Source organism: Arvicanthis niloticus, chromosome 15 (assembly GCF_011762505.2).
Source record: "Arvicanthis niloticus isolate mArvNil1 chromosome 15, mArvNil1.pat.X, whole genome shotgun sequence".
Classification (NCBI taxonomy): Eukaryota; Metazoa; Chordata; class Mammalia; order Rodentia; family Muridae; genus Arvicanthis; species Arvicanthis niloticus.
In genome coordinates this window covers 58,940,200-58,960,045 of record NC_047672.1, presented here as the reverse complement: position 1 = coordinate 58,960,045, position 19,846 = coordinate 58,940,200, and the positions used below count along the sequence as shown (strand labels likewise).

At 40.1% G+C, this 19,846-nt stretch overlaps 1 protein-coding gene across 5 annotated transcripts in view; it reads left to right on the top strand.

The window, feature by feature from the left end:
• The window catches only part of Cdk14 (cyclin dependent kinase 14), a 532,454-nt gene that overhangs the window by 165,810 nt on the left and 346,798 nt on the right, over window positions 1-19,846 (top strand). For all 5 annotated transcript variants that reach the window (XM_034518915.2, XM_076913083.1, XM_034518917.2 and 2 more), the window contains one exon: window positions 12,500-12,579. In XM_034518915.2, coding sequence (XP_034374806.1) covers window positions 12,500-12,579 — 80 coding nt within the window. The remainder of the gene's footprint in view (window positions 1-12,499; window positions 12,580-19,846) is intronic.

The window sequence follows — 19,846 nt, the reverse complement described above, 5'->3', positions numbered from 1 at the left end:
TTGCTCATTGAAAGTGTTTTTGATGGGGGGTATGGGAGGGGAAAACCTGCTGAAAGTAACAAGGAATTTGAAGTGGCAGCTTGACCTCAGAAAGAGAAAATGTGATTTCTCCAGAAGTGTGAAATGCAGCTTTGTCAAATCTTCCTGTGATGTGTTTCTCCAGACAAGTGTGCTTGAAAACAGGAAGAGGGCAAAACAAAAATCTCCACTGGCACTGCTATGTTTTGATTATTTGGTGGTTCTTGGATGCCGATTCTCTTCATTCTTACCTTTCTGTGCACATGGGTCCCTGTATGTTGGGCTTTTATGAGCATCACCTCTTAAGTTTCAGATCACACTTCGTATGAATCTGTAAAGCTTCCTGGTAAGCTTCCTGTTTCTTTCTAATGAAATCAGATGTTTTCTTTAGTCCTTGTGGTCCTTTCATGTCCAAGATGGACTCTAACTTGTAAGCCCGATAAGCCCTTTCTTTCCCCAAGTGGCTTCTGGTCCTGGTGTTTATCACAGCAACAGAAACCAGATTAGTTACTTCATTCATTATATGTTTGGGCTGCTGGATACTGTCTTATAGCCTTCCCTATCTGCTAACTCCTCAATGGCTGTTTGTGGGTTGCTTCGTGCTCTCCCAGGAAGAGTTCCTGGTGCCTTCAGAATCCTTAGAAGTTTACAGTCCTCTGCCTTAATCCAGCAGACGGCCATATATCAAGGCAAATGATGAAAGTCTGTGAAAACCAACCAGATGAGATAATCCCAGATTGCCTTAGTTTGAAATGTAGGTATACCTCTGAGGACCTCAGGCCTCAAGTCCACATGTAGTCCATATGCTGCTGCCATAGACAGAGAACAAAGAAGAGATACTCATTCAGCTTCCCTTTTGCTTGTATGATTGCTACTGAAGAGAGTTTGAGTCAGGCCCCGAGTGCAGAGCAGATGTAAGAGGGAATTTCACCCTCAGATGACAGAGGATCTCTAAGGATGTTTGTTTGCAGACCTGAGATGACGGTTCTGTAAAATTTTAAGAAAGTCTGTATTTGAGATTTATATATATCTGTCAATTCTCTGTGTAAATTATGAAAAAGCTGGAAGATACTAGTAGCCCTGAAGTGTCTGAATGTTCAAAATAATGGAAATTGTGATGCAGACTCAAGGACACTGGTGTGGCTTTCCTCCTGTATGTCCTGCTTGAACACTTGGAACAGAATATTATTTAGATGGCTCCAAACATTTCTGAAATAGAATAGAGGTTAATGGGTTGGAAAAAATGCTGTCATGCCTGAATACCTTCTTCTCCTGAGAGTATTAAACTATATATAGCACTCGTAGGCTAGTAAACTGGTTTAACTAGTAAGTGTATTTTCTTGCCTATAAATGTTGATAGGTGTATTTGGTTATGTGGCAGGAAAGAAACTTCCAAGAAGTCTGGATTTGCTGTTGCCAGGGTGATTTGGTAAAGGCTGGTTAAGGAACCATTGAGCAGTAGAGACTCTTCTGCATGCTATTTCACTTCCTCTTTTGTGAAGTGCTATAAAATTGTGCGAGGCACAGATTCTCCTGCATATTCTAGTGTCTGAGTGGAGTGTCAGTGTAGTGGTCAGTGCTAGAAAGCTGAGGCCTCCATGCAAGAGGAGCATGGCAAGGCCTTCATAGAAGAGTGAATGTCAAACATGATTGGGAAAGTGAAGGGAGGGGGCAAAGAGACAGAGGACTGGAGAGACAGAGAGGCACAGACACATGAAGCCAAGGACACCAAATAAGGGTGGGGCTTTGGTCCAGAGTGCAATATCAGAAATCGAAGTGCTGGCCTTTCTGTGTTTTCTTTTCTTTTTTTTTTTTTTTTTTTTTTTTTTATGAGAACAGAGGAAGCTAGGTTACCACTGCCTAGAGTTAGTAGTTAGGTTCATCGACACTAGGTGCTTGCTAACAGGTTGGAGTTTTATTAGAAACAAATCATACTCCTGGATCACACTTAAAAAGGTGAGAGGTACTATAACTACAAGATCTTTGAAGAAAATCTCACAGAATCTGACATGATCACTTTTTGGCATGATCAGTCTGAATTTACAGTGTTCTGTGGCTGTCACAGTTTAATGACTGCTTAGGCCAAATTCAGTTTTAGTGTGGGAGACAGGTATCCCGATTTGTTCCACACTAATACACCACACCTGACAGTTTGTGCTTCCTGACAGACAAGCTCGAGGAGGGTTGCTGAGGGCTAGTTAGCAAGAAGCTTTCAACTAAGACATGTTGTGGACTTCCAATATCAAAAAATATTTTTGCATATTTATAGTGACAGGGAGACATCCGTGTAAGAGACCGGGCAAAGGAAGAGGCAGTGAGATGCCACCCAGGATCTACATTTATCAGTCACAACCCACCCACACTTGAGCTTCTTTGTGTAGTTTAATGTTACTTTCTTTCCCTCTTCAACCTGTTTCAGGTCAATTGTATCTTCCCTAGATCAGCAAAGTCTTCCTTTTCCCCCATCTTTCTTTTGAACATTTTCTTAACAAAGAATCCTGGTGGTTCCCTGTGATCCAAATGAATCACAAATTTATGTCTGGCTTAGATTTATGTATCAAGATCCAGACTCATAAATTTTATATCAGTATGTCAGTTATATCTCCATGTAATGTTCCCAGTCCAGCATTTTATCAAACAAAATTCTGGGAACGCAAGTCCATCTCCAAGTTTTTAGCTTCCTTAACATCAACAAATGGTACCTCCAACCGCCCACATGCTGAAAGCAGGAAATTAGAGCCTGTCTTTTAATTTCCCAGCACTCAGCCCAGATCGCCCTGATACTCTAGAGGCTTTGTCTTCATAGGTTTCTTTTCTCCCTTGCTCTGGTGTTGAGTGCTAACATCTTTCACTGGACCAGGATGTCAGCTTCCTTACCACACTTCATGTTGGGAGGCTATTTATTGGAGCAATGACAACTTACTAGCTTCTGAACCCCAATGAAATTGCTCCACTTCCTCCAGCATTCAGGAACAGCCAATAGCTCAGAGAGCAGCAGGGCCTAATAAGCCCCTCCCATCCATGGCTGAATGTTGATGGGTTCCATTTTGTGCAGGTCATGTACAGATAATCACAGCTGCTACTAGTTCATGAAAACGGGAGCCATGCCATTTTCAGAAGACAGCATTTTCAAGCATTCCTTACCATTCCGAGTCTTTCATTCTTTCTGCCCCTCTTTGTGGGGACAAAAATGAGTAGAAGTCATAGTTGCAGGAAAACCCTGGTCAACCTGTCACATAGCTTCTAGCATGGCCAGCCCCATATCTGATCTTGTTTTCTCATTTAATTTCTTCTAGTGGTTTTGAGAAATACTCCAAGTATAGTTGTCTCATAGAATATTTATTTTTGGAAAGATGGGGACTCTTGTATTAAAATACAACTGCAGAGCTGGAGATTGGGCTCAACAGTTTAGAGCTGTGAAGAGTACTAGAATCCAGGGCCTGGCCTGGAACTCCAGCTTCAGGGGTTCTGATGGGCTCTTCCAGCCTTTGAGGATATCTGAATGCACAAGACACACACACACACACACACACACACACACACACACACACAAGCACACACACGGAGGCATCTACACACACAAAATTATCATGTTCAAACATGACAAAATTAAAACAAGTATTAATGTCTTAATAACATCCAGAGCTCAGCTGGCATTACTTTGAAGTTTATTTAGCCTTGTTTCTCCTACAATGCCCTTTAATTTGGCTATTTCAGATTATAACCCAGTGGCTATTATTTAATTGGTTGATTACAGCCTTTCAGTAAGTATTTAGATTCAGGTGTGGTCGGATTTGGGTTAGATTTATTTTGTGAAGGGGCATGAAAGCTCCCACCAGGAGGAACATACTTTCTAGTTTAGGGCCTGTGCAAAGTAAACGCTTACTACGGCATCTCTATTCACTAGATTTTAACCTAAAAAGATGACCACAGAGTACCCCCGTAATCAGTTGTTTTCTCATAGGATGTGTGGTGTCCTTCAGTTGAAGTCATTTTATAAATGACCAGACTGTGTCATTTGACAGGTGGGAGCCCGCTGATGTCCTCAGAGTATTCCACCCACTTGAGTTTTAGGTCGTTATGCTGGACTCCTAGGATGCACTGTCAAGGTCTTTATGTGCAGGGTACAAACTCAAATCCTCAGTCGGTATCTGTTGAATACGAGATGAATGTTCAAACTTGATTTAATGAAGGACTGGACTTTAGGAGAGGACTTGATTTTTTTTTTTTTGTTTTTGTTTTTGTTAATTGAGAATTTGAAGAGAGGGCAGAACTACAGGTGACACGTGTTTGTTTTCTCAGCAGCAGCAGCAGAAAGAGTGACATATTTGGATGACTGTAGAAGGGTTTGTGTTCCACCGAGTCTCTAAAGGACTGCTTTGCCCAAGGAGCCATGGTCATTGAAGGCCTGCTGTCTCCTGTGAGGGTTCATTATCACTGAGGTCTTCTGACTGCAAGATAATTGTGTTAGGGTTGTCAGGTGTTTCCAGGCGATTGGCCTCTTATCTAAAAAATTGAAAATTTTCGTTGGATCAAAGTAATAGCACAGACTAAAGATACTGTCCAAACTGACCGTGGCCTGTGACTAATGATACCCAAAAGCCCCAGTTATTGTTAGGGAGTTTCTTTTACAAGACTTGAGGAGAAAGGAGGACTTTGCTCCTAATGGACATAACTTGACTGGCTTTCTATTTTGATTGATAGATTAGGTCATAGTTTATCCTTTGTGCCTGTAGGTGGTTTCAGTAGGTTTGTCCCCCATTGATTCATATATTTGAATGCTTGGTCACAGGGAGCAGCACTATGAGGAGACGTGGCCTTATCGGAGGAAGTGTGTCATTGTGTAGGTCCTATGCTCAGGTTCTCCTGAGTGTGGATGATAGTCTTCCCTGGCTGCCAGTGGAAGACAGTGTCTCCTATTGCCTTCAGATCAAGTTGTGGGACTCTTGGCTCCTCCAGCAGCATGTCTGTCTGCATGCTGCCTTGATTCCTACCATGACGGCAATGTGCTAAACCTCTGAAGCTGTATGCCACTGCCAATTAAATGTTTGCCTTTATAAGAGTTTCCCTGGTAGGAGTGTCTCTTGACAGCAATAAAACCCCCAAGACACTGCACATGCACCCAATACCAGTTCAGACCAGGTTGGTCCTTCTAATCTTTGAACTCAGATGTGTTGCTAGATATACCTGAGTGGAGACCACCTGAATTTGATTGCTCTTGGGATGAGCGGCACATACTGTTGTCAAGGGTGGAATATGTGGAGTCCATTACAGGTGGAGGTTGAAGGTGCTGATGTTCCTAGGTGCATTGTTTGGAGAGGGATGCACATGTATAGTCCATTCAGATGAGGGATCTAGGCTGCCAGGTACAGTATTACAAGTCTAGGGTGTGCATAACCCTCAACTAAATGAGGAGTCCCAGGCACTAAACTATCCCCTGTGCTTGCCTTCCTCAAACAAGCCTCTAAAATCATTTATTAACTGATCCCAGCTTGAGAATAGTACCAGACTGATCAGCTTAACATTGTGGAAATGTACACAGTTCTGTGTTCTGTTGTGAACATTATTTATAGTCAAAATATCCATTGTCTCAATGTATTACGAGTTTGGTTGTTTGCTAAAACATTTCAAATCATGAGTTATGCTTTAGTAGCAACTTTTTTAAAAAAATAGGAAATAGTAGGCGATTAGATGTATTCCTTGCTTATTGTCTTATGTTACAGGAGATATTTAAATCGGCGGCACATGATGTGCCTTGTGATATGAGGCTGCCATGTTCCCTACTAGGCTAGGCCTGATGCCACAAGCAAGCGGCAGAGGGGCAGAGGCTTGTTCTCACTGCTGCTGCTGCAGCTCAGGCCACAGGCTCTGGCGGGCCAGTCACCCATGAGACACCCGTGTGGGAGAGTGCTCTGTCAATCTTCCACGCTGTCCCCACAAGGTTGAGCTGAGCTCAGACCATCCCACCATCCACTTGGTACCCAGTGAAAAATGAGACTCTAATGCTTAATTCTTAATTAATTAAATTAAATTAAATTAAAGCATTAATTAATTAATGCTCTAAATTCTCTTTCTCCCCTTACTCCTCCTCTTCCTCTCCTTACTTCTCCCACCTTAGCTCCTCCCAACTTTCCGGGGGAAAATATGCTGCTACAGTCTTAAATCCTCATATTTTATATTCTTAGTCACATCCTAGTAAATTGACTTTATAGTGTTATTTTATCAACCTTAGATTTTACTTAAAAAGAAATCAATTTAACAAGAACTAGCATGAGTCTCCTTCCAATTCTGTCTATGTCATTTGATAGATATTGGGACAAGTGGCTCGTGGAGTTTACCTAGAAATTCTAAATATTTAATTTTTAAATTCTCTCTTAGAGTAAGGTTAGGGAATTAGCATATTGTCAGGATATTCATGTTGTCAGGATATGCCAGAAAACTTTAGTGAAGTAGTTTTGATGCATGTTCTCATTCATGTTTGAATAAAAAATGCATTTAAACTCAGTAGCATCTGTCTTTAACATTTTAAGTTTTTAAAAATAATTTATTTATTTTTTATTTCATGTGCATTGTGTTTTGCCTACATGGATATCTGTGTGAGGGTGTCAGGTCCTCTGGAACTGGAATTATAGACTGCTTGGAGCTGTTATGTGAGTGCTGGGAATTGAACCCAGGTCCTCTGGAAGAACAGCCAGAGTTCTTAACCACTGAGCCATCTCTTCATCCCCCATCATTGTGTGTTAATACTTGACACTGAACACTTAAAAGAGTTTTGAATGCAGTTGTTAATAAATGGAGACTAATTAGGATAGTTTTCCAAATTGTTTTATATAACTTTGCCCCAAATTTATCAACTCAGTCCTAACACTGCAGCTCGCTGTAGCTCCTGACACCACCTCAGTGTCAGCCCAGCAAACAAAAGCTACCTATCTGGCTTCCCAGGCTACTGTTTTCCTCAGCACCTTTTTCTGATACAAGATCATAACAGATGAGGGAGACATATTAAATTTCCCAGATATATTAAATTTCTTTTAGGTATACTGCTTTAATTTCCTTGATATCTTTCAGATACAATTTCTTCTAGATGTTAGCACCTGAACACTATTTTCCAAGATGACCTAGATAATATTTGCAATTTTGTTTCATTGTACTAAGTTATCCTATTAATTTGCAGCAACTAACAGAATGGAAGACCTCTGCCTTGCCTTTGAGAACCACTCCTGTGGATGGAAATCCTCTTCTCTCTTTGTACTATCTTTTGAAAACAGAAACTGTGCTTTGAGGAAAGTGGAGAGTTTCTCTTTAGAGGTCATACTGGAAAAAAATATATAAAGGAATGGATGGATAAAATAGAAAAAGCAGTAGGTGGTTGCTTTCTGTTTAAAAATTCTGCACTTTAGGCTTCACTGTCACAAGAGAATTAAGAAAATTTTGTATCTACAAGTATAGTGGCGGGGGCACATGGAATTGTGGACACAATTTCTGAGGTTAGTGGTTTGGATCTGTGGTCAGAATCTGTTAGAAGTTAGGTCCTTCTTCAGCATGGCTTTTCTTGACCACCCAGGTCTCTGTTGAATATAGTTCCCCCAATGCCTATTTATGGAGCTCTGCCTTTGCAGCATTTGGCAACTCATTTCTTGTGACTGCAGACCAGGCTAGAGTTCTGATCCTTGAGATACATTGTATCTCACAGTGAGGCCATGTTGCGAATAGCAATTGTGTCTGGAGGAAAATGGCTCCGTGTGTGTAACTTAAAAACTTATAGCAACTGGAGGCAAAGCTGGCAATAGCTCCAAAAGAATGTTCTATGGCAGTATTAACACAAGTTAAGGCATATTTTTCTCACCGTGTTATTTATCTGAATTAATGTTTCCACTGGCAATCAAACCTTGATTGTTCATTAGCTTGTGATTTAATTAATATGACCTGTTAAAGGAGAATCTTCAGTGTTTTTCTGTAAACAGCTCTGATTTATTGATTCAATTTGAATTTTGTGTTTATTTAAATCAGGGTTTGAATTACATGTTTTAAGCCTTCCTAAAGTAGTTTAAAAACTTCAAGATAATTAGAAAATAAGACATTATTTTTAAGGATAGCATCTTAATTTGATACCCTTGAGAAGTAAAATAATGCATATTTAGTAGCTTATAATTTTGAGTACTTCAGATAATAGTTAATAAAGTTTTAATATATTTATATACATTAACATATATTGTCCATATATTGTAATATATATTAAACATATATTGTACATATATATGTATTGAAATTAGAACATTGGAAATTTTCATTATTATTTTTCCCAAAGACCTTTTATAGAATGGTTGAGCCTGTGACAACATTTTTACATAACTTTGAAACTTAAGGACTCAGCAATTGGTGAGTGTCCAGACATGTAGAGAAAATCTAATTAAGAAAGAAGAAAGTCACAGTGACTCAGGTTAAAGAGCAATTTGATGATCAATATGATTCTTAGTGGGAAACTTGTGAATCCATTGGAGAGGAGAGAGATGCTGATTAGTGGTCTGTGCTTAGGTTATTAAAGGATTGTAAGTGTTTTGCAGTGGGTCTGTTGAGTGTAAAAAGGTTAATTAACAAAGTATTCTACAAATTCTAAAATTTCCATGAAATGAAAACTTGTCATTATATGCACAAAAAATCAGAGAGACTTTACCTTTAATCTGAAATATACACATAAAACAAACAACCCCCCAGACCCCCCAAAACAAAGGAAAACAGAAATTGTGAAGCTGCTGGTGTGATGGCTCACCAGTTAGGAAATTGTGAAGCTAAACATAAATGAAGATGTTGAAAGCTTCATAAATATTTTGGTGTCTCTGAGAATTTTAGAAATAATAAGTTTTCTACCTTATTTTATATTTATTTAGCATCAATGAAAGGGAAAATCTCCATGAAATCATTCCGTAAAATTTACTCTGTGTCTGGAAGGTTCTAGATATTAGACAAACACCAGTGAATGAAGCAGTCTCTTTATATCTGGAACTTAAATTCTAAAGGCAGTTTTAGTTTCAGATGATATAATATGTAAAACATCAGTTTCAGCAACAACTGAGATCACCATAGTCCACAAAACCATAGGGTTCCAGAGGAGGCACAGAAGATAGCACAAGCTCTTCCAGAAGACCTGAGGTGGATTCCCAGCACCCACATGGTGCCTCACAACCATCTGTAGCCCCAGCAGCTTCGATGTCTGTCTCTGGCTTCCTCAGGTACCACATACAGATCTGATGAACAGACTTATATGCACTCAGGCACATTCAACCAAATAAAAATTAAAAACAAACCAACCAACTCACAAAACCACCGACCAATCATCTTGACATCTTACCACTTGAAGTTTTGGTTCTTGGAAATTGCAGAATTATTATTCCATAAAACTGGTTTTTCTATTTATAGAAGGTAAATTCAAAAGAAATGTTTTTATCATCATAGAATGATATAGATTGATCTTTGAGAGTGCTGAGATGGATTCTGTGTCAGTCATTGTTCTGTTGCTGAGAAGAGACATTATGACTAAGGCATCTCTCATAAAACAAAACACTTAATTGGGGGCCTTGTTTACAGATTCAGAGAGTTAGTCCATTGTTATCATCATGGTGAGGGCATGGTGGAGAGAGAGGGGGGCTGGGGCTGGGGCTGGGGCTGAGGTGGGAGCGGGGGGTGGGGGTGGGGGGGGAGGGGAGGGGAGAGGGAGAGGAGGGGAGGGGAGGGGAAAGGGGAGGGGAGGGGAGAGGGAGGAGGGAGAGGAGAGGAGAAGAGAGGAAGGGAAAGGAGAGAAGGGGAGAGGGAGAGAGGGAGAGAGGGAGGGAGGGAGGGAGGGAGGGAGGGAGGGAGGGAGGGAGGGAGAGAGGGAGAGAGGGAGAGAGGGAGAGGGAGAGAGAGAGAGAGAGAGAGAGAGAGAGAGAGAGAGTGACTGGGACTAATATGGGCTTTTGAAACCTCAAAGTCCACTCCCAATGATACATTTTCTCCAACAAGGCCACACCTCCTGATGATTCTATTTTAAACAATTCCACTTACTGGTTACTAAGCGTTCACATATAGGAGTCTATGAGGGCCACTTTTATTTCTACCATCTCTCTGACTTTAGTTGCATCTGAGGAGTAAGTTAATTCAAGCCTTTGCTCTTTGCTTTCAGTTATGCTAATGGCGACTCAGACTCAAGTTTCATGGTCTCAGGGCCTGTTTGAAGTGCAGGACCTTTAGAAGCAAAAGATCCAGAATTCAGTTCCTGGTGCATACAATTCAATGCTTCTCAGGGGAATTAGAAAGCTATGTGGGAAGAAGGTGGAGAAGGTGGTGTGTGTGTGTGTGTCTGTGTGTGTGTTTTATGGGTGAGAGGAAAATGTCTGTAAGTGAGGGGAAAATTCCAAGGCGTTCCTGGAATCAGTCACTGCCTCCTGTGGGAGCCACTGATGAGCTCAGCTGGGCTGAGAAGTCTGTGCAGATGTCAGTTCTGACTCTATGGCAGCCTCCAGCCCTGCCAAAGGCTCCCTTAGTCCTGTAGCACAAAGTGAAGATCACAGGCTCTGAAGCCAGCTGAACTTAGAAAAGTCAAGGTGATGCCTTCAGGACAGCAGGTTGCTGATGAGAAAATCGTGAAGTCTTTCTTCCCAGCGGAGACACAGGCAAAGCGTCACAAATCCTGGCTTCCAGGAGAAAGCTTGCAAATGGTGGAACCTTGTAACAAGATGTCCATATCCCATTGCCATCGCCAGTATTAACGGAGTTTCATTGGGTTCGTGGAGAAAAGCCACCTGGCAGTTGGATCGTGATGAGGACTTTGGCTTCTGAGTTTCCCTTCTGGGGCTGGCAGTTCTTTGAACAAGCATATGTTAGCTAGATATTGTAATTTTTATTTTTTATTTATTTTAAAGACATTAGCATTCATATTTCAGACTCAGACAAAGGATCTCAGCGTCAAAGGAGTCCTTCATTTTGGTTCCTCTGAATATTTCTGGTAGCAATCAGAATTATAATAAGAAACTATAAGATTAGTAAAACCAAACCCTTATGACATACAACAGAGGGAAGAAATAGGAACTGCCACTGATGCTATAAGAAAGGAACTGGTTTCTGCTATGTCATATAAAATTTGAATTTTCATCAAAAATAATATGTACAGTTGTATATATGTTTTGACCTTGTACCTATATTTTTTAGGAATTTCACACTTTAAAAAATATGGGTAAAGTATGTAAGAATATACATTATATCATTGAAGAAGCAGAAAATTGTGAATGAACTAAATGCCTAGCAGTTGAAGACTAGTATGAAATTATGTTACACTTATACAAAGGGGTGCAGTATATATATATATATATATATATATATATATATATATATATGGAGTGTATTATATACCAACATTTTCTATGTGGGGTTTTTGCACTCTGCATGTGTATATGTATATATTTGCCAATTTATTTGTGTGACACAAACACACCTACATAATTTATGTATAAGTATGGAAGTTCTCTAGACCAGAGAGTATATCTGAACAGTGATAAATGCTGGCTTCAGATCATAGGAGCTGGGTGGCTGAAGGATCATGTTAGGATGGCTTGTTTTTCTTTAAATAATTTTTGTACTTTTTATATTTTCATATCTCCTTTAAAACATTTTAATGAACCATGCAACCAAAGAAAATATTCCATTTGGCATAGTAAATGTAGAAAATAAAGCAATCAAGAGGACTGGAATATATAGTTATTTCTTTGATGTTGATAGTTGACAGAATTGACTGAATAAAACATTATCTCTGTAGTGTAATCTTACTTTTGATTAGAACTGACAAACATGCAGAAAGTGTTTAAAAGAACCATCTGCTTTGGTTACGTCTTTTGTAATTTGTAATAGTATATTCATCAAGTTTTTGATCATAGAACATAAAACACAACTGTATCAAATGTAGTATTCAGAAGCTGTTATTTAAAAAATGCCAAAGATGGTGGTGGTGGTGGTGGTGGTGGTGGTGTGTGTGTGTGTGTGTGTGTGTGTGTGTGCGCAGGTGAGAGTTGGCTGAGAGAGAAAAGAAGGGAGTTAAGATGAGTGGCAATCTCTGTCCATGGGGTTATAGGACCCCATTCAAGACTGAAGGTGCAGCTTTGAGAAACAAAGGGTAATATTCTCTACATTGATTTGGTTTTAATTAGACTGAGATTCATTTTCAGGTAGTTTTTGTTGAACTCTAGTTTCACTGGAAGAAAAGAAAACTATCTCACAGAAATAATCAAGTTCAATCTTAGGCTATTACAAGTGTATTTACAATACCAGTATTCATGATGATCTAGAATTACCAGCCTTGCTGAATTCAGCATGACTATGGCAGAGTAATTGAGCCGCTGACATTGGTAATGCAAAATTGCATTAGAATAGAAATGTTAGGGAGTATGATTAGAACCAAGACAGACATATAATTCTGCAAAGTCACTTTCCTCTGTTCTTTGGTTTCCTGCAGGGTAAACGGGAAGCTGGTGGCTCTAAAGGTGATCAGGCTTCAGGAGGAAGAGGGGACACCTTTCACAGCCATCAGGGAAGGTAGGCACTCCGATACTCTCTCTTTGATCCTGTAGTTATGTGTTGTTTATAGCATGGTAAGTATTCTGCAGCTCCAGGCATGACGAGCATTGCAGTTACATTGTTGAATGTCTAATGTTATAATATCTGAGCTCCTCCTGTTATTTTTTCTAAAACTTCTCTTATAACGTAGTAGTTTTTTTGTTGTTTGCATAAGGCTTTAGTTTTATGAAATAAAGTTGATCTGTCTTTTGCCTTGTTCACTCATGTATAGGAGGGTTTCAGTTCTTACCGAGAACCATCTAATTACTTGAAATTTTACAGTTCACTGCCACAATGCTTAGGACTAATAGCTTCACTTCTATATCATTTAAAAATGCAAATTATCCATCTCTAAGACCTCAGTTTATTCTCCCATCAAATAGGCCAGTGAAAGGTCTTGTGCCGATCCAAATGATGTATTGTCGACTTGGCACCTAATTTCGTGACAGTATTGACAAATTAAATATACTCTGTTATCATCTGGACTGTTTGTCATTTGATGATGAAGATGATGCTGTTCTTTCTCTTCCTCTTTTAGTTAGGGTTTCTATTGCTGTGATAAAATGCCGTGACCAAAGGCAACTTGGGGGAGGAGAGGGTTTATTCTCCTTACACTTCCATATCACAGCTCATCATTCAAGGGTGTCAGGCAAGGAACTCAAGCAAGGTAGGAACATGGAGGCAGGAACTGATGCAGAAGCCATGGAGAAATGCTGCTTACCTGATCCCCAAGGCTGGATTACCCTGCTTACTTTTACATCCCACTACCCCCTGCCCAGCTGCAGCACCACCTCCAATGGGCTAGGCTCTCCTATATTCCAGTCGTCAATCAAGAAAATGTACCACAGGATTTACCACAGGCCAGTCTGGTAGGGGCATTTTCTCAATTGAGTATTCCTCTTCCAAAGTGACTCTAGCACATGTCTAGCACATGTCAAGTTGTAGAACTAGCCAGGACACTTCTACTGACTCCTGTTTATTCCCACTTTCTCATCTCATTCTTGCTGTCCATTTGACTTTCTGTATTGCCATTTAGCTGAAGCTTCTTAGAAAGTGTATTCATTGACTCCTTATTCTAAACCAAACATGTACTTTTCTGGGTTCCTTTGTCTAACCTTTTAGCAGATTGCACATGATTGAGAGAATCTTTTCTGCAACATCCGAAACTCCAGGCAGGTTTGCTTTTCTCTTGATCTTGTGCTGACCTTTGAGTTTGTTCAGTCTAAGGAGAGAAGAAAGCCTTCTTTGCTCTGATAAACACTCACTTCTGAGTAAATTCATTCGTTTCCTAAGTTTAAATAGCAGTTAGAAGCGGTTGACTTCTATCCATGTGCTTGTTGAGCTGAGACCCTGTCTGCATGTCCATTTCATGCATCCATCAACCTTTTTGAGATTTCCCCTTGAATTCAACAATCTCTAGGAAGAATAAGATATCACAACTAAGTACAGCTGGTATAACAAATTGCCTAAAAATCAAATTTAATTCTGGTCTGTCACAGTCCATGTGTCTCTTTACATGAGTAATGGTAATGCCCAGTGTTGCCCACCCAAATTAAGCAACAGTAGTTCTGTTGGGTACACCTCTAAAAGGTGGCTGACCTCTGTCCACACTTGGTTCATGTCTTCTCACTTCGGCCCAGGCATTGTCTGCTCTTCCTTGGATTGTGGCAGTGACTCTTACATTATACTCTCTACTTCTTTGCCATTCTTATTGTCTCCTCTCTACTTTGAAACTATCATAATATAAAAATGCAAGCCATGTTTTATTAGTGCTTCCTTTACAACCTGGACCAAGGTCGCTGGCTCCTTTTTTTTTGCATTGTTCCATAGTGTCTCATTTCAGGGTCCTCATGTGCACTCTGACACTGTCTTAAATGCTTTTCATTGGCTGCTTCTAGATACAAACTATGAACTCAAATGTTCTCTTCCCGGAGAAATTTCCTTTGGCCATCCTGTGTAAAATAGCAGCTAACTCTTTTCTCACCTGTCTTCCTGCAGCTCCCCATGCCAATTACACTGATCGTTTCTATTACAGTTCTTACTGGAATGTGACATATTCTCCCCCCACTCTGTTCATATGTAGAGTTGTAATGACGTTAGTGACCTTGTCTGACACCGTCCCTGTAACAGCTTACACAATGACTTGCAGAGAGCATCATTAAGCTAGAGCCAGTAAATAAGCTGGAGTATTCGATACAGATGGTGCTCGTACGGAATATGTCATCCAGGTCGCAGGCAGGAGATTGAAATAATAAGTCAAAGAACCACATGCCATGCCGTAGAGATGCCGGGTCATTTCAGAAGCATTGTGAATCCTCACGAAGGTTCCCCACTAGTGAAGTGTGCTAAGATGTCAGCTGGACCTCCAGGTAGAAATAAGATGGTAAGCTGACGACAGGATGGGGAAGCTACTGTCCAGACAATACAGAAAATGAGCAGATGTAGACACTAAGTGCCTTTGCCCAGAGTAGAGAGTGGGGATGATTTTCATAAGGTGGTTTCAATTAGTAGCTGGTCATGTGACAGTCAGTGGGTTTTGCTCCATAGGAGTGTTTTGTTTGAGCATTTTGAGTTCTGAGTTCATGAGATATCTATTTCAAAATACCTAATGATTTGGGGGGGTGGAGCTCACAGCAGTTGAATATTAACAGCATATTTTAGCCAGACACACCTAAAATCATGAGATTTTCAGTTTTATTGTGTTAAATTTAGAACAGAGATGTATTTGGCTCAATATTCTGGAAGATGGACAGTGTAATATGCATGGCCAGAACACCTTGAGGTCCAGGAGGATGGCACTAGAGGCCAAAGAAAGGGAGAGAGCAAAAGTAAGAGGCAAGATCAATGTCTTTGAGGCCAACAACTCTCCGTGCAAACCAGAGGTTGACTGCTAGCTGAGACAATCTATAGAGAGTGCGTTTGGGGTCTAGGATTCTGTGTTTTAACTGTGTCAACAACATGAAACCGCCTTAGCAGGTTGCCAGGCCTCTAGAACACAGTACCTCAGATGAGGTATTGCCTAATCAGATGATGTATGATTGTTAGTGCCTCATAGTGTTCGAGTCTGGAAGTGCAATGCCAAGGAACCATGACTTCCTTTCATACAAATGTGAGAGAGGATCTGTTCAAGGATTCCTTCTTTGCTCATAGATGGGTTATCTTGTCCCTTTGTCTCTTGGGTTATTCTGTGCCTGTCCTTATACAAATATCTTCTTTCTATAAGGACACTGCTCATACTGAGGTAGAGCTCAATGACCTCATTTTAACTACTTCTCTTTATACACACAGCCAGCCATGCACTAAGGAAATGAGGTTTGGGCTTCAGCATACAAAATGTTTTTGATGGGGAAGGCCATAGTTCAGTCCATAACACAACTTCATAGTTTAGGGCCCTGGAAACCTTTGTTGCAGAAGGTAAAGGTTGGATTGTGTCATTGGTTATGAACTTTCTACATTGATGTGATGCTTCTGAATTCCTGAGGATTCTTGAAATTCAGATTTCCCACGTTTCTGTGATAGACAGACGGTGGTGGCAGAATTATTGAGGTCTGGGGTGACCCATTGCAAAAATCATTGTGATTTCTTTAAATACTATATTTTGAAATCTTTCTAATAAGGCCTGACTTCTGTGTGGTATTTTTTAAAAAAATATTTATTTGTATTTTATGTGTATGAATGTATGAAATATAGGTATATACTCAGTGACTGTAGAGACCATGAAAGTGTGTCAGCTCCTTTAGACCTGGAGTTCCTGATTGTGAGCTGCCGTGTGAGTGCTTGGAACTCAACTTTGGACCTCTGTAAGAGCAACAAGTATTCCAAACTTGTGAGCATGTCTTCATTTCCTCTATTTTAGTAGCAGTAAAATGACTTTATGATAATAATAATAATAATAATTGAACAATGGGTCTGTTTTAGATGCATATTCCCACCCTGACTTCTATTCCTGTCTTTTTTTATTTTATTTTATTTTTTTCATTTGTAGATACAAAGGCTGTTGCTACCGCTGGCTGGTTGTCAGTCACAGCTTTAGAAGTACACACATAGTGACTTGAATGGTATATTGAGTGGTAGAACAGGAAACATTTGGGAGGGTGTGGCACTTGGAATAGACTAATTTACCATTGTGGAGGGACATTATAGCTGGGTCAATGAGAGAGGGAGAGAGCTGGAATTTGATTTTACTCTATTCCGGTATTCTGCCCAATTTTTCATTCTTACAATGTCAGCGGCATGAAGATTGAGGATCAGGAAAGCACGGTGCTCAGGGAAGTAGATTTCAAGGGCCTGCTTCCCACTTCCCACTTGGATTACTTGGAATTTAGACATTAACAAAATTGTCACACGAAATGGAAATGCTTAGCAACCCTAATCTTGCCTAGATTTGTGTCTCCAGACGGACTTTGAATTTCATCTTGTTAAGATCGAGCGCATACAGCGGCTTAACTTAGGTTTAGGTACTTTGAAACTTACAATGTCTTTGATGGCAGCTTAGTGAAATGACGTAACTGGCAAAGGTCCGCTTTTCTGTTTTAACTTAGAGTCCTTGTGTGGTATCTACAGTTTGTGGTACTTCTGACAGAGGCGCGTGAGGCTTGGAAGGGAGTGGATAAAATGTCCTAGGATCCTACCCTTCACTACCTTATCCTGTGCTATCGCTTTGTAGATCTGATATCACAGAATTTTTCTTCAGGTTTCTGACCGTCAAGGCAAGGGAAACAGTCGTCATTTCTATGGATTCTTGAATGCATAGTACTTTGCTTAGGTAAGCATACACAGAAATCTAAATACTTGATAAACAAAATGTGCATAGAAGAGAACAGCACCCTTGTTTGGCGAGCATTGTGGCACATGGCCATAGTTCTAGCACGTGGGAGGTGAGTGTAGGAGAGTGGGCAGCTAAGGTGGACTCAGTGAGCTCAGGACCAGCCAGAGCGTCTCTTTACTGTTTCCATGTGTACTTCATTAGTTATCCTATGAAGATAGTTTGTATTTTGTTTTGTTTTTTTAATTTCCTTTTTTGTTTGTTTCTTTTGTTTTTTTATCTTTATTTTATTATCAAATCATAATTTTTACTTTTTAACACAGGGGTTATATACACAAAAAGGCAGGATGTGGGGAAGGGGATGACACAGGTGCATAGGTGTTCAGGGGGAGTACAGATATCTTTCAGAACAGGGTATAACTGGGTGAAGGTTCAGGGGACAGGTCACTATGACTCTGCCTATGATTCACTTGTCCTTATCTAAGTTGGTACTATCTGCCAAGGCTGACTATTTACAAGGTCTATGACTACTCAGGCTGGTAGATTTCCACAAAAGCTGCCTGTTTACAATAGTTCATAGCCCTCTGTTTCAGTGTTTTTCCATAGAGACCCAAGACTTTGTGTTAGCAGGCATGTATGTCAGGCCTATTGCTGATTTTAGGCTTATGGCTGATTTAGGCCTTCAGTATATAAGCAGGACTGCCCCTGACATCTCCTCCCTTCTCCAAGTGTAGAAGGGCCGTGGCGATTCTAATCTTGGGGTCCTTTGATGTGTGTGTGTGTGTGTGTGTGTGTGTGTGTATACTCAGCCTTCTGCTTCTGTGTTTACAGGGCCTCCTTCTCTGTGTCTCACCCTATTCTTAGGAAGGTGCCAATCACTGAACTTAGGCCTACCTTAAACTAGTGTGAGTTTATTTTATTTAATTACATTTGTGTGGACTGTTTGCAAGTAAAGCCACACTCTGAAGTTCCAGGTAGACAGGAGTTTGGGGAAGTAGTTTTCAACGAGCTACAGTTCTTTTATTCTTGTCACTTCCACAGATACATTTGAAAGTGCAGGAAGCTAAGATGATCCTTGTCCTTCCAAAGCTTAGCAGATAGATGTGCAATGTAGGGTGATCACACTTGCTGTTCTTACCCTCTTAATAGAAATACGTGTGTGACAAATGAGTGGACATTAGTATTCATTGCCATTCTTCAGAGTGACTCGGCTCTTTGTTATTTTTCATTTTCTGGGTAAAAATATGACTTTTCCACAAGACTAGAGGTCTGTGGCTTGTAAGGAGATGGATTGTGTTACTCCATCCATCTTAATCACTTAGCATGATTACGACATTGGTAGTAAGTTTGAGCTTGGCAGTAGGCAAAACTGATTCCAAAGGCTACTAAATATATTTATTGAATGATAAAGGTGTATTTTTGACAGCTCCTCATATTGATTATTGTAATGTTAGACACATTAATTCAAAAGAGAAAATATTATAAATCTTAGCTTACCAGTCCATCCCACAAGAGTCCGTTTTGTCCAGGTAGAGAGTCTAGTGAATATCCATCTTCGCTGGTCAAGTAGTACTGAGTTGATATGTGTTTAATCATTCTTGGTTATAAACTAAGTCCTATTGTCAAAGGACTGGATGTTGGGGCACATTTCCCACAATCCCCCCTAATGGAGAGAAAGTGCCTCTCATTGCTGACAGGGCTTTCCACTCTCTCTTATTTGACATAGATGGCACTTTGCTTGGCTTTCTGGAAGGACTCCATTGAGAGAGTATGCACCATGGGGAAGGGGGCTCCCAGGACACAATCTCCCTCTGTAACAGATCCAGAGAGCAATGTTGGAGAGGGCTGAGAGGACTGCTGTGGTTCCATACTTGTGTCTTGTCAAAATTGAATTGTTTAATCCTGTTGTAGCGATTTCAGAATTAATAAGAACATCAAGTGAAATTTTATGTTTCCTCCATATTAACACAACAATTGATCAAATGCAGTAGGTGACAGAGTAAATTGTCTATCAGTGGTCTTAGTAAGTTTAGGATTTACCAGTTTTGAGCTGAGCTTGGGCATTTCTGAAATTGTTTTTCTTTCTTTCTTTCTTTCTTTCTTTCTTTCTTTCTTTCTTTCTTCTTTTTTTTTTGACATATTATTTTTAAAGCCAGGATTGTTTAAAATGCAATGATCCTATATGAGCTATTTTGAAAGCAAAGCCAGGCCATAGAGATTATCTGTTCTCAATTGTGGCTGGGTGAGGCTCTAGCTTGACTCTTAGATTGGATTGTAGTCAATAGATCCAGTGACCAGCAAGCATCAGCTTAGTGTACTATTTTAGTATGAACTCTCAAGCCCAACATATATAGATTAAAAATTGCTTGGATTTCTGCCTGAGTGTTTGATTCTGAGAAAGCCTTAAGTTTTCCATTCTTCAGTTTCCTTATCTATAAAAGAGGATGAAAATACTACTAACTTTAATGATCTCAGAAGATG